This window comes from Chenopodium album, chromosome 24 (genome assembly GCF_948465745.1).
Source record: "Chenopodium album chromosome 24, dcCheAlbu1.1, whole genome shotgun sequence".
Classification (NCBI taxonomy): domain Eukaryota; kingdom Viridiplantae; phylum Streptophyta; class Magnoliopsida; order Caryophyllales; family Amaranthaceae; genus Chenopodium; species Chenopodium album.
In genome coordinates, this window is record NC_137857.1 from 10,810,357 (window position 1) to 10,826,416 (window position 16,060).

At 35.2% G+C, this 16,060-nt stretch overlaps 1 protein-coding gene across 1 annotated transcript; it reads left to right on the forward strand.

The window, feature by feature from the left end:
• Positions 1-9,747: 9,747 nt before the first annotated feature.
• On the forward strand, positions 9,748-15,980 carry LOC145611232 (protein SHOU4-like). The gene is made up of 5 exons (XM_081666534.1): positions 9,748-9,878; positions 10,845-11,791; positions 12,826-12,981; positions 14,947-15,158; positions 15,435-15,980. The coding sequence occupies exons 2-5, from the start codon at positions 10,916-10,918 to the stop codon at positions 15,625-15,627; spliced, it is 1,437 nt and encodes a 478-aa protein (XP_081522660.1). The 5' UTR covers positions 9,748-9,878; positions 10,845-10,915; the 3' UTR covers positions 15,628-15,980.
• Positions 15,981-16,060: the final 80 nt, after the last annotated feature.

Consider the following 16,060-nt stretch of genomic DNA (forward strand, 5'->3'; position numbering starts at 1 on the left):
GTCACTCTTTAACCAAACTTGCTCAAATCTAAAGAGTTTCTCCTTCCTCTTAAGCACTTTACCTCCTTCCCCCAAATCAAAATGAATTGGCGCATGGTCTGATCAATCCCCATCCAAATTGTGGAGTTTCGCCATAGGGAATAAATCAAGCCAAGAAGTAGTCACAAGAGCTCTATCAAGAAGACATTACACATTATGCTCACCACATTGACCATTATCATACGTGAATTCATACCCCGTGCAGGGCACATCACGCAAATTGCATACATCGAGGGCCTCTCTAAAATTCTCCATTTGCCAAATAGCTCTATCCCGTCTTCATTTCTTCTCCGACTCCAAGAGAATTTCATTAAAATCAGCAATACACACCCATGCCTCATTCCTTTGGCAAGCCAACTCAGACAAAAGACTCCAAGAAAGATGCATATTCCGTACTTCGGGCCACCCATAAAAGCCAGTTAACTTCCACGTCGTATCTCCAGCTTCATATTTGACAAGCACATCAATGTGATGAACCGACATGGACTGTAAATGAACTTCCACATCCTTTAACCAAAATAAAGCTACACCACCACCACAACTGTCAACCGCTAAGCCATCATAGTTTGGGAATTTTGCACGAATTTAGTCATTTCACCACTAGTCTACTTCGTCTCCATAAGAAAGACAAGAGACGGGACCTCCCTCCGAACTAGATTCTAGAGGTTGTCAACTGCAGAGGTATTGCCCAGCCCTCTACAATTCATGCTTAAAATACTCATTGAGCTAGGCAGGGCTGCACATCAACAACCTTCGCCACCTGCAATCTAGAAAAGAACCATCGATCATCATCTTCTTGCATAACCCTTCTTTTTCTTCATAAATTTTTTCTACCTCCCTTACCCTTTTTCCCAAAGTATCATACTCCCCTATACTCATATGACAACCAAAATTATCCTTCTGTTTCACCAATTTTTTCCATCCTTAACCCCACTTACTAAGCTCCCTTTTGTCACCTCCACCAAAGATGCACCTGACCCCACGCACTCCCCTACCTCTCTACTCCCCTCCTTATCTACATCTCCCATTCTCCCTCCTGTAACCCCACTGTAACAACCCCCATAACAACTCCCCCAAAAGAAATTTCCCCTGCATCAGAAGAATTGAAGCTTCATTATTTTGTGAATTCTCAAGCACACCACCCCCACCTAACACAAGTGGCCTTTCCCCCTCTTCCAACTGCTTAGTCTCACTCCCCTCCTTCTCCTCTGATTTTTTCGTAACAAACAGCTGCCTCCTCGGGGTAATAATCGCAGCAAGATCCTCATCCTCCTTCCATTTTCCCTTCCTCGGTTATGCCCTCAACCATCTCCCCCACCCAAGCTTCATCTTCTTACTCTCCTCCAACACTATACTACAGTCTTTCTCTAAGTGCCCAATCACTCCACAAGTGAAGCAAAAGAAAGGCAACCTCTTGTATGCAAATTCAACACACACCGTCTTCCCACCCTTGTCAAGAATGCGTTGAAAACGACGTAGTGGCTTGGTAATATTAACCATAACCTCTATGCAGCGAAAGATATAAACCAAGAATATCTTTCTCCAACTCAATCGGTTCACCCCAATTTGACATAATTTCCTTGACATCGTTGTCCGACCTATAATTAAATGGGAGATCTTCTATTTGGACCCAAAACGGAGAGTAGTAAAGGGACACTTTTTCAGGTTGTTCGTCTCCCTCAACCTCTTTCAACACCAGCAATTTATTGTCAAAACACCACGGCTGGCCATTCAAAACCCTCTCCTTATCCATACAGTGAAAGAATTAGAATGCATACAAATTAGGGCCAAGAACCCTAATAATTAGCTTATTGTTTAATCCCCAAACCTTCGTCACTGTGCTCCTAAAGGCCCCGGAATTATAAGGTTGATTAGTCACCAATCTACCAATTAATAGCAGATGAAATTTCTCCTATGCAGGAAAAGAATCTACAGCACCTAAGTCCACAACTCCACCATCCTCATCGTCCAGTTTCAGGTTTGCTTATCGATCTGCAATGTCGCCAGCCATTAGTGGAGATCAATCACCAGTGAAAGCAAAGTCAAAATCACGGCAGCCAAAACCCTACTCTCTAGAGAGAAAGCCCTTTCTTTCGAGGGAGTTTTTCTAGCTACTTATTAAACAAGCATATAACTTGAATTTGGAAATAACAAATAAAAGAAGTCATTTTAAATTTCATTAACTTCAATTTTTTCTCTTTATTACCCTAACTTTCACTCTCTTGGGTTATCTAATTGATTTTTTTTTTCGCCACTGAAACATCCTCAAAACTCTTCATTGAAGGAACTATGGTAGCCTTCGAGATGCCGCATCCTTCGTGAAAATTACCTCCATAGCCACCTCCTCCATTGCACCATTATAGATCTTCCACCATCGTCTTCACCTTTTAAAAAATGGTGGTAAAAAAAAAAAAGCCTTAAAAAAATTCTCTCTAATCTTAAAATCTCTTTTATTTTCTTCCAATTTTGTAAGTACTATAAATCTAACTTTGAGTAATTGTTGAAGCAATGAAATTGCAAAGGCTAATTTGAAATGATTAATTTGAAATTCTAAGGTTTCTCAAACTAATAATTTGGTTTTGAAAGTCTGTAAATTTTAGATTTAAATTCCAATTTTGAAATGAAATGTTTGAATCCAAATACGGTGGAGTACTACATTAGTGTTTTGAATCTTGAAAGACACTCTCTCCTATCCTTTTTGTTCTTCGTTCTAGATTTAAATTTTATTAATTTTTTTTTTCACAAAAATTTTCCAAAAATATTTTCCAAAAATATTATCCACATGGAAAGAGTTAAGAGAGTTGGAGGGAGAAAATAGCACTTCCGTTTGAATTATATAATTCAAAACTAATTTTCAACTCTTTTGTTACATTAGACTATAATACGGAAGTAGCAAAATTTGAACTTACTGTATTGTTTACCTTGCAACGCCATGCATTACAAACTACAAATTAAGTTCACTAAACTACTCAAATAAGTTTTACTACGTATAATGTTACAAAGATTACAACTAAAACTACATAACAACTTCCTAACAAGAGACATATTGTTTAAAAATTCTGGATTTGCCTTCAAACATAGTTCATGAGATACCAGATATTACCTTTGCTTGCTTTGTATCCTATTTTCCATTGAGAGCTTAAAAAGTGAATAAAAGTGCATAGCACACATAGTTATTGGCATACAATAATTCAAGCTCAAATAGACACTGAGAATCTTTAACTTTAGGTAAAAGGGGTAGGTGAAAAGACGACCAAGTCTCAATATAAATTGAATTACTTTTACAAGTGTAGGGAATATTTCAAGCACTATAACCCCAAGCTTGAATCCCACTGTGATCATACACTAAAGTATGGTGGCGTCCAAAGGGAAGGAAAAAAGAGCAAAAGAGTCGCCAACAAGTTTTAGGAACTTGTAAACCCAAAACGATCTAGGAGATCGTCAACTCCATAAGGTCAGGAACCAAATAGGGTTCGGGGATGAAGGTACGAATCCAATCTACAAAAGAAAGGACCCGCCCTATAAAATAGGCCTCTACTTTGTTCTACTCGTATTCATGTGCGCTTTTTGACTAACATGCAAACATTAGATTAACCCTAAACCTGTTTAGCCTATGTTGGTTGAATATTAATGCACAAATAAATCTATTATTGCTGATCACTTGAATTAAAATCACATTAGCCTAAACCAAATTATTAATTATCTTATTAAGCGTGATTTCAAGTACAAATTCCCTTTAACAAGCATAAAAGGCGTGATCAAGCAATAATAATAATATCAAGCAACATAATATTAATCAATAATAATAATTATCATAATATTAATCATAATAATCAAAATCATGTTAATAATAAAGCTTAAATATAATAGCAAGATCCTAGGCATGATACTAACAAGGTTAATAACAAACCCTAGCATGTCACTAAACATTAAAGACCAAAGCTTTAAACCTAACATGGTACTAGCATGCTAACATGATATTAGAAATAATAAGAGGCAACCTAAACATGATTCTAGAAAGCAATAAAAAACATCATAAATGATACTAGGAATTAAACAATCCTAAGCATGCTTTCTACATTGAAATTAAAAAGAGAGTAAGCTAATTTACTTACTTCGAAGCCTCGTACCTCTTTCTAATAACAAAATACACGCGTTAGTAAACTTCGTTGGAAATAATAAATCAAAGAATTAAATTAAATAATTAAAAGAAAGAGTTAAAAAGTTTAGACTGGATTTGGGACCAAACCCTCAGAAATTATCAACCTTTCACGTCTAGGGTGAAGGCAACTTCGAACTTGGCTAGATGTTTCTAAATCTTGTGTATGTGGAATTGTGTTTAAAAGGTTGGTTTAGAAAGAGAGAGAAATCAAGTAAGCCTTGATGAGAGTTGATGATTGAAAAAGGGGAGATATGACCTCTATTTATAGGAAAAAAGAGGGTCGAAGAATTAAGAAAAGAATCCAAATTCGAATCGAAATAAAACTCGTAGACAACAGCTTTTGCGAATTTTGTTTTTATCATATCTTTTGATCCAGAAGTCCAAATAATTCATATATATGTCGTTGGAAAGCTCTTGAAGTCTACTTTCCAATTCAATTAGAATCAGATTAAAATCTTTTGTAGATAAAAAAGATATGGCCGAAATAGTGAAAGAGTGTCAGTTTTGGATAGAGTTTCGTATTCCTTTCATATCTTTTTCGTTATAGCTCGGAATTAATATTATAATAAATCATTGGAAAGATAATTTCAAGATGTATCTAACCATATAAAATTTGGATAAACAATATGAGGCACGAAAATAAAATCTAACTGCCTTTGGACATGTTTAAATTCGAATACAATTAGGACTTAAAAAAAGGAAAGTTTTATAAAAAGGAAAGTTTATATTTAAATCAAATTCCTTGATCTTATCTTTTCAAAAAAGGATAATTAAGATCTTTTAAAATCTTATAGAAGATTCTAATCAATCCTAAGGGGGCGTTTGGTTGGGGGTTTCAAGAAACGGAATGGGAATCAACAGCTATGATTCCCTTTCATGTTGTTTGTTTGTCTAATTTAATCATTCCCTTTCCCCTCTGATTACCCAATTTCCTTCCATCATGATTCCCCAGCCCCCCCAAGGGAATCATCCATTACCCCAAAATCCTCTACACCCAACAACCATAACCAACTTTGACCACCATTAAAACATACACCACCACCTGACTTGGTCTACCGGAAACCTCCCACTGCTACAACCGTCCCCACCGACGACCCCACCGTAGCCGTCACCATCACCGACGACCCCACCTTCGAACACCCCTACAATTCCAACGCTCTACGAAACCACTTTGAAACTACCATGATACAACCACAACCATTAATCAAAACCACCACAACCACCCCGAAGCCCCATCACCACCAGAAAAACCACATACAACCTCCCAATTACTTCTAATTTTAAAATTAAAAATAAATTATAAGTGAAAAAATTACCTTGTTATATCATCAAATATGGCTTTAGATGGTCAAATACACCCATAAAAACTCCAGATCTAGAGTTTTTAAGGGTGAATTTGACCTTCAAAACCTTTAATTTTACAAGTATATATATTTCATGGTGGAGGTACTAGAATAAGATGAGAGAGAAAATGTCGGTTATGGGGCCTTAGAGGGGCAGCGACGTGAAGGTGGCGGTGTGAACAAGTGGCGGTGAGAATAGGGCTGGGAAGGGATCAAGGCTGGAGGTGTGGATGGTGCTCCATTAATATGAGGGATGAGAAGACTGGATGTTTTTTTCATAAGTGGTGGAAGACAACTTATTACTTATGTAACCAAACAACATCCTACATCAAAGGGTATCATTTCCTTTCCTCCTCAATCCCTTTCTTGATTCCATTCCGTTTACCCCGTCTGAACCAAACGACCCCTAATTAGTTTAGGAATAGGATTAAACCTTTGGACCCTCCACATGATCATTGGGTCGTAGGTAAAATCCGGTTTGGTCCCAATTTAGTATTTTGGTCATAACTTCCTCATTATTCATCAAAATTGGGCTTATAATATATCGTTGGAAAGGTCTTTTCGAGTCCCATCCAATTACATTATTATTGGACCCTTATCATGGACCAAACTAAACTGGATTGGCTTTTTAAAATAAAATAAGGTTGTTTTCAAAAACAGAGAGAAGAGAGTTTTTTAATAAAACTAAACCGGAACACTTGACTTTCCACACTTTCACCTCATTCGATTATGATTCGACGTGAAAGGCATTCATCACTGAGTTTGGTTTTGGGGAGACACAAATGGGTGTCTACAACAAGTGATTCGATACTTTTGATTATGGGTGAGGTTGGAGGAAGGAGGAAACTAAGAAGTAAATGCGCCGCTAATTAGTTGACAATTTATCTGGGTATATTTACAATATTACCCCAAATGATTCATGACAATGTCAATTTTACTCTCTTGATTAACGAATCTCCCTTTTTTTCTCATCATTAAAACTAGAATTAGGGTGCTACAATATCACCTTAGTTCCTCATAAAGTTGGGTGAAATTCGTGCTTGAAAGATCACATTAATCGGCTTTTAGAATTTGTGTCAATTCTCGACAGGGAAAAAGTATTTGATCATATCTGTAGTTCTACTTGGAATTTTGCAACAATTCCTTTTGCATTGGACTCTAAAAAAATTGAAAATTTATACTATAAAGTTTTGTAATATTTCATTGAGAAAAGAATTTGCAGTTACAATAAACTTTCATTACATAATTCTGCTCTTTGTTCGAGGACTTTGCTTCCTATTTTGGTTAAATTTTCGATTGAATCGTTGCTGCAAATTTAACATACATAATCTACATATTATAGACGTGAATTACCTGGGTTTAGACCACAATTTTGTTGCAGAATTTGGATCAAAATTGCTACACAATTCGAACATAATTTCAAGATTTATGTTGTGTAAATGTACGTGTTTGTTGTGGATTATTGCTTGCTATTCAAGGTGATTTTTTGTAATTAGGAGTGTGAGAAGGTTGTTAAGATACTTGGAGTGCAAGGATATTGAGGTGCTAACAATGTATAAACAGATTTGGTAAAAGTTTGTTGCAAAAAGATGATTTGTTTTGATTAAGGTGTTACAAGTTGATATGATTTTAACTTTGTGAGCAAGTAAGTGGACTTCTGGTTGTGTTTGTGCAAGAAACCTATCAAGCCTTGATCTTTGAATATGATCATTCACAAAGTTCTATGAAAGGAGATACATTTAACAATGAATCATGTTCAAACACTTTGCTTGATGTAGGTTCAAGACGAAGGGGACAATAATGAGGATCGAGAAGCTCCAAGACATACTAGATGTGGAAGGCTTTATCTTAGTACGATCTATGATCAAGTTCCATCTATGAGCCAATGAAAATTTGGTTGTATTGGATACTTTGGGTTTCGGATTAGACTCTCATGGATAGTTGGCTTTTGTCACATGTGTTGCATAGATTGAAGCTCAGAGGGTATCTTAGACTTTTATACTATCTCTAATTTCTTTATATTATTTTCTAGCTAGCATGGTTTTAGCTAGAGATGATCAAGGTTAGTCCAGTTCGTTGGCTCGGCCCAATTTTGGGTGGGTTTTGGGCAGAATTTTCCGTCCCGAAATCGGTTTTTGGGCGGGTTCAGGAATACGGTTATACGCATATTTATTTGATTTTTAGGCCCGACCCGAAATTGGCCCAAAAAGCCCGCACGGCCCGACCATTTTGGGTGGATTTGGGCACAAAATTCCGGCCCGAAACTTGGCCTAGCCCGGCTCGAGAAGTGGGCATATTTTTAGTAAGGGTGTCAGTTCGGATATCGGATCGGGTCGGGTAAATTTTTAAAGTTGAGTATACTAAATTATTATATCCACGTGAGTCCAAATCTAATTTGCTGCTCCAATGGTTAAGCTAGTTGTAAATTAACTTATTTTTAAATTAATAATATTTTTATCTAATAAATATATGCCAAGCTAATTAGCTCTACAAAGCTAATTTGCTTGCCAAAGCTAATCAACAAGATGCAACAATGGTGTAGCTACTAGCTAAAGATTTTTAATATTTGTAAGCTAGTCCCTTTTCCTAACCATTGGAGTTGCTCTAAGTTGGTTAAGTAGGGCAATTTGGTCATTTCTTACAAAAAAACTTATTAAAAGAGGGAAAAAAAATGATTAATTGCACATAATCGATAACACCCGTTTATGGCAAATGTTGCAAATAACTTTTAATGGAGGTAGTATAATAATTTATTCATCAACTCACAATATTATATTACTCTCCTAAAACTTTGTGCAATCTAAAATGATGCAAATTAAAAAACAGAGGGAGTAAATGACAATTGGCATAATCTATATTATTATTACTATTGTTTAAAAGGAGAAAAATACAATTTTATCTCCTTCATAAACAAAATATGTTTATCAAATGACAAAATTATAAATAAATCAACAGCTTTTTATTATAAATGGGCCCTACGATAGTTGATTTATTTACAATCATGCCATGATGACTAGAAAATAGACCCCACAACACTTGATTTATTTACAATCATGCCATGATGACTAGAAAATAGACCCCACGACACTTGATTTATTTACAAATATGCCATATGAATTGGTAAATTTGTTGATTTATTTACGATTTTGCCATTTGATAAACAAATTTTGTTTATCAAGGAGATAAATTAGGGCTTTCTTGTTTAGAAGTGGGTTTAATGAGAGGAGAGCAAAGCCCAAAATGCTCTCTTTTTAGAGTGCCACATCAACACATACCTCAACATAGAGGAGTACTAGATTAGGTCTCGTGCCATGCACGGTTATTTTAATTACCCCATATTTTTTTGTAATTTATTTATTTATAGCATAAAATATAAACAATGTTAAAATATCATGAACAAAATTGGAGAATAAGATCATATTCTTAACAAAAAATTCCCACCAAGATTACATCTTCTTGAAAAAGATTATATATTTCCTTATTATTTCGTAATTAATTACATATCAACATAAGAATGGTAAATTTGCTCATTTATATAGTTGACCAAAAAGACTTTTTTTTTCTTTAAAGGCGCGCCGATTAATTGGAAAAATTACCCCTCCCCGTTCTGCAAGAATGGCTTTCTCTGATAGAGGCTCGCTTCGCGCTATCATGTCGCTAAAAAGTGGGCTTTTTCGCATTCTTGCCTTGGCCGCAATCAAACAAAAGCTTTCTTAAATAAGATTTAGTAATTAAATATTAAAAAATAATAATATACTAAGGACACACTAGAAACTGACATGTGTCATTATTGGATTATTAATTGATGTTTATTACTCGTATAAAATACTTTTGGTAACATATCAATCAAGCATGAAAAAAAGGAAAATTATCTTCAATCAATACCAATCAAGCAACACAATATTTTCAGACGATTTCTATAGAGAAAAAGAAGATAAAAGAAACACGAGTATATTATAGAGTATTATAATTTCTAATATTATTATTTATTTATTTTTATTTTTTTTTTGTTGAAGATTTCTAATAATTATTTTTTTAATTTTTTGAGAAAGACTTCTAATATCAAATTAGTGTAAGAAAATGACTAATGCGATTCTACGAGTAAATGTTTCAACAACAGTCAACTTTATTATTTTATTTATCTATTGCATATTATCAATGATTTAATTACTGTATTTGTTAAATAAAGTAAAAAAATTAAAAAAAAAAAAATTAAAAAAAAAAGGCTACCTACCAAAAACATAGATCTGTCCTCTTTCTCTCAGTTTCCATTGAAGCGCACTCAACCTTCTCCATTGAGGCGATTTCTATCCTCCATTGAAGCACCTTCTAAGGTAAGATGTTACTTTCTTCTTCTAATCTTCCAATTTCAATCCCACAATCTAGGGTTTTATCCTTAATTTTATTCTCAGTACACTCAATTTAGGGTTCTCCTTTACTCGATTAGTGAACTATTGTTTATAGTTACTGAACTTGATTTTGTTGCTGTGGAAGAAAATTATGAGCTTAATTTGTTGTTTGAATCAAATTTGGTGGATGCAACTATGTAATTGGAGCTTTTTTCACAAAAATTACGAGTTTAATTTGATAATTGAATCAAATTTGGTTGTTATTGTGTTGAAGAACCCTTTAAAGTTAAGATCTGGGCTCAGGGTGAGTGCCCCTTTTGCCCCGGCTCGAAGACGGGCCTGATTTGTGGGTGTGAATTTGATTTTGAATGTCGATTTATTCCCCGGATCTTTGTTTGTGGGTACATTTTGCTGTTTTACATGAGTGAGAGTGGTGTAGTACTGTAATGGTAGTCATATTTTTGACCCTGGGGTAATCTTGTTCATTATGGTTGTTGGAATACTGCTTCACTGCTTGAGCTTGTGAATCAATTATCGCGATTTTGAGTTATGCGGCGGTCTGGCTTATGGATAGGTTGACATTGTCAGTTTCAACAACTAGAATCAGAACAAAGGGTCTTAGTTCGATAACATTATTGTAATATTATCAAGGAAGACTATGCTTTTTCTTATATGATCCCCAATCTTGAAGCATTAAAAGTAGAGAGAGGAGGGGAGATGGTTGTGGGATGCTTGATTCTTCCTTTGGTGCTTTTTGAATTCAAATTGATTAGATGTGTTCTCATGACACCTGGAAACTTTACGAAACTTGCCAAACTAGTTATTGTAATTAAATTTGAGTGTCCGTAAATTGTTTGAGCCTGATAATGTCTGTCAAATAGTTTTCATACTCTTCCGTGGGTAATTTATGTGAATGACTATTAGTTGACCAATTAAACTCTTCTTATGCAGTTTCTCCATAATATTTTGACTCTTTTGGAAGTGGTGTGCGTACCTTCTTGGTGATCAAAGAGATCAGCCTGATGGGTTCTCGGTTCCCATCCCATCAGCTCAGTAATGGGCTTTATGTGTCAGGACGCCCGGAACAACCTAAGGAAAGGCAACCTACCATGAGCTCAGTGGCAATGCCTTATACTGGAGGTGATATCAAAAAGTCTGGGGAACTTGGGAAGATGTTTGATATACACGGGGATGGGTCAAGGTCACGTAAATCTGGACCTATAAGCAATGCCCCTACTAGGACTGGATCATTTGGAGGAGCTGCATCTCACTCTGGCCCAATTGTACAGAATTCTGTGAACAGGGTTTCATCTTCTAATGTTGGAGGTTCTGGTTCAGCTTCCATGAAAAAATCCAATTCTGGCCCACTCAACAAACATGGTGAACCAGTGAAAAAGTCTTCTGGCCCTCAAGCTGGTGGAGGTGTTTCTAGGCAAAATTCAGGTCCTCTTGCACCAATTCTTCCCGCCACAGGATTGATAACTTCTGGACCTATTTCATCTGGCCCCTTGAACTCATCCGGAGCTCCTCGAAAGGCTTCTGGTCCTCTGGAGTCCACTAGTTCCATGAAACATCATGCTGCATCAATTGTACACAACCAGGCTGTGACAAAGCTCACTCAGGAGGATGAGTACTCATTCCACAAGAGCTTCCCGAAGCTAATTTTGTGGGCAATGGGTCTTTTGTTTGTGATGGGATTTATTGCTGGTGGTTTTATTCTTGGAGCTGTGCACAATCCAATTCTTCTCATTGTCGTGGTGGTGCTTTTTAGTGCTGTTGCTGCTGTCTTCACGTGGAACACTTTCTGGGGAAGGAGAGCTATCACAGGCTTTATTGCTCAATACCCAGATGCAGAGCTTCGAACAGCAAGAGATGGTCAATTTGTCAAAGTTTCTGGGGTATGTGAGATCTATCTGAATGCTACAAAAAGTTATCTTTTTTTAATATATATATATATATATATATATATATATATATATATATATATATATATATATATATATATATATATATTTTTTTTTTTTTCATTATTATTGCGCGTTGACAGCATTGGTACACGGACTTTTTATTTTGGGAACTACAACCACAGTATTTTCTTTTGATTATCTTGAATGTAAGTATGTAACTTAGGATGGGCATTAGAGTTGTTTTGCTAAACAAGAATGTATTTTGGCTCTTTAGCTAAAGGGATACATAGTATTGATAATTTTGCTTTAATGAGTATGACAAGATGTGGATTTTTACTAGTTAGTGATTGGAAAATACTTAATTTGGTGGTTGTTTTGTCGGAAGCTTTATTCTTTAAAGATACATGTTTGTTGAGCGCATTAGAGTGAATGAAAGTTAGGGACGTTTGGTATACTTCTAGGTTATGCAGTTACACTGTATTATCCTTGCTGAAAAGGGTGTACTATTGTAATATACAAAGCAGTATGACAGGTGAAGCTGTGGAAGGGAACATTGTTTTCTTTTAAGGAAATTTTGGGGAAAACGTCTAACCTGAAGAAACAAACTGAACAATAGAGTAAACTGAAGAATAAAAAAAAAAAAAAAAAAGGATGAGTGATTGATAAAGTACAAACTGTCAACCGATCTCAGTTATGATGTCTGCAGGCTAATCAATAGTCTTTTCAACATGAGGTTTTCCTTTGTCTATATGTACTATAGCTTCTGGATTTTGAGTTAACTTTATTGCTGATTCTGTTTGATGGTTTTTATCTATTGAATTCAGTTTTTTCTAAATATTTTAAATCTATCTAGACAGAACTTTAAGAGTTTTTGAGCTCTTGCTGTTTTGTCTTTTGTTTTTGGTTCTGAAATTCTTGCTGTGTTGAGAAGTTCAATATCTCATGAAAAATGTATGCTGTTTTATGCTTCAGTTGGCATTGTTTAAATTAGTTTTTCTAACTAAATTAATCATGCTATTGTGAAGGTGGTAACATGTGGAAATGTACCTCTTGAGTCATCTTTCCAAAAGGTTCCACGGTGTGTCTACACATCAACTAGCTTGTTTGAGTATCGAGGTTGGGATTCAAAAGCTGCTAACCCCAGTCATCGGCGTTTTACGTGGGGCCTCAGATCGCTAGAGGTGATAACATCTTTCTTATTTGACCTTTTAATTTATTGCCTTAGCTTCTTCACTGCTTTCCTTAGGTATAGCCGTATAGAATTATAGATGGCTATTGTGTGTATATGGAGAATTTACTTTCAACACCCTCCAGGATTGTGGGCTTCATGTGGCCTAGTAAGCCGCTGCATGATTTTTGATGGTTTGAGGATTGACAATTTTTTTTTTTTTTTTTTTTGCGTGGTAACTATTGAACCCTTTTATTTTGCACGCTTGTACGGATCCCCTTGTGTCTATTATGTTGCTAAAGTACAAGCCATTTGCGTTTTTTTTATTGTATTTTATTTTATATTAATAGACTTAATTGTGTTTCCTGGTATTGACTTGAATTTAACGATTGAAATAGTTGGTGCTAATTCATTGAACTAATGCTAATGTTGATCCCAGGGTTGCTGTAACTTGCTTGTTGGCATCACCGTCAATCCAGATTCTGATTGAGGGCATATCTAATAGTTTATGAATTGGGTTTGTAGTTCCATAGGGAGAAAGGTTATCAGGTTAATGATTCCATAGTAAACTATGATACACTTAATTTGCATGCTACTGTTTATCTAAATTTCTCAAAAAAAAAAAAAAACCCTCCTCCCAGTTCAAGTCTCAATAAAAAATTCTGCCGCCTTTTCTCTCTCCAATGTTTTTCATCTTTGTAAAATCTAAGTTTGAATTTTTTTTAGGATTGAGGGAGTAGTAATCTAGTTCCAATTCTAGAATAGTAAAAGATTTCATGTATATTTAGTTAGACGCTGAGAAGTTCTTTTTTCCTACTATGTGCTGCCTTTTGTCTTTTACAATTCTTGACTATAAGTTAGTGAAACATTGAAAAATCTGATATATGCCCAATATTTAGTGACGAAAAAAGATCTGAAATACTAGTAATGACTTTTAGAAGATATACACACTGTAAGTTAAGAACAAGAAATCTGAAGCTCATTTTATTTTCAAATACTTTATTTTGCAACTGATTGGTTTTGATGTAGATTATTTCGTTGAAGGTGCCTGCATTATATATTGGGTTTATAGAAAATTCAAGGTGAGTTGTGTTTCTTGTGTCTGTATCAGAACTCTATATATTTAGTGGGGAAGTAAAGTGAATTAGCAGTTAGCACGGGCCTATTTTGTGCATATCTTGTTCCAAATGTTTGTTTTATTAAAAAGTGTCTATCAAACATATTTTTTTTCTTTTTTTTTTTTGGGAGTTGTACGTTAGTTGTACGTTAGACTGTGCAAGTAAACCTCTGTTTTCTTTGAATTATATGGATTTCCGGTAGTCTTCTCTAAAGAAATTGTGAAACTATACTAGAGTTCAAATTATAGCATTTGCCATTGATGGAAAAGCCTTAGAATTAGAACAAACTTGGTGTAGTCATTGAACTTGTTCTCTTTTTTCTCCTAGAATTTAACTAGTGATAATCAGGCTTCCATTTGCAGATTGGCTAATTGTGAATAAGGTGCAATTAAGGTAGTTTCTGTAAGATTAAGATAAAAGCTGGTTTAGTACGCCTGCTAGTGCCTCTACTTTAACATGTTTTTTTTTCAAACAGCTATGATATCCAGTCAGGGAACAAGCTATCATTCTCTCCTAAGTTGTTTTAAACTTAACTGAAAACTGAACCAATTCTAATTTCTACGCCCCTTCTGTGTTTTGTTTGCAAATAAAGTTGCAGACTGACATGAATGTGTGAATGCACAGATCAAATGCTTTGTGTTCTTTTGTGACATTAATTCTCTTATCAGAGGTTCTAAATTTTGTGCAAAATTGTTGTGATTTTATTTGTAGTATGCTTTAATCATGGCATTGATGCCAGATTATAATCTTTGTTTCAGTAAAAGCATCTATCTTGGCTTAAGAACATATGAACAATTTTGAATAGCAATACATATTGTTAAAAACTTTCAATCTATTCTGAACTTGATTTGTCATTGCAGCGGCACGTGGTTGATTTCTACATTTCTGATTTCCAATCTGGGTTGAGAGCTCTGGTCAAGACGGGCTATGGTGCTAGAGTGACTCCATATGTTGATGAATCTGTTGTCATTGATGTCAATCCATCAAACAAAGATATGTCACCTGACTTTGTTCGGTGGATATCTGAGAGGAACCTCTCTAGTGATGACCGTGTCATGCGTTTGAAAGAAGGGTAGGTACCTATTTTCATAAATGCTTTATGTTTCAGATGGTGTTAAATTTTTTAACTACTCTGAAATTTAGGGTATTACTTTAAAATTGACTAGTGGTTTATTCGGACCCTATACCTGCTGCTGTTGCTTTAATAAATCCTTTATTATATCAATGACAAAAATAACTTAAACACTGAACAAACTGTCATTTTGCAAAATATATAATATTATTTGAGTGACTCTGTATTGGAGCTATGTTACATGTTTGATTGTTTGGTATTATTTTATTATGATAGGTACATCAAAGAAGGTAGTACCGTGAGTGTGATGGGGGTTGTACAAAGAAATGATAATGTGCTAATGATTGTTCCTCCTCCTGAGCCATTGCCAACAGGGTGCCAGTGGTCTAAGTGCATACTCCCTGCCAACCTAGAAGGTATTGTTTTGAGATGTGAAGACACCTCAAAGATCGACGTTATTCCTGTGTGAAAGGGTATTATTATATAGGAATCTCACAATCATGAAGGTTCTGCTATTTTGGAATATTTGGTGATTTGTTTAGTGGTGGTGGTTGTGATGTTCGTATTTTTTTTTTTTCTTTTTTGTTAATCTCGTGTGTATAGCTTTTATATGATTCCTTTTCATGTTATGGTTAGGGTTTTTAGATATCTTTTGTAATTGGGAAATGGCATGGGTGTTATAATGCAAAGAAAAACCGTATTATGCCCGTTGAAGAGATTCGGAAATTTGGGTGATATGTTTAGATACGTTTTCAAATTTGAACATAATTTTGAGTAATATTGTTCTCTATTTTCACTGAGTTAATATACTTTATTGCTGTATATGCCTGGTTCACCAATTTTGTTGGTGATCTGTGTAAGAAACAAAGCTGATCTTCTTTGTTAGTGAATTGTTTGAGAAT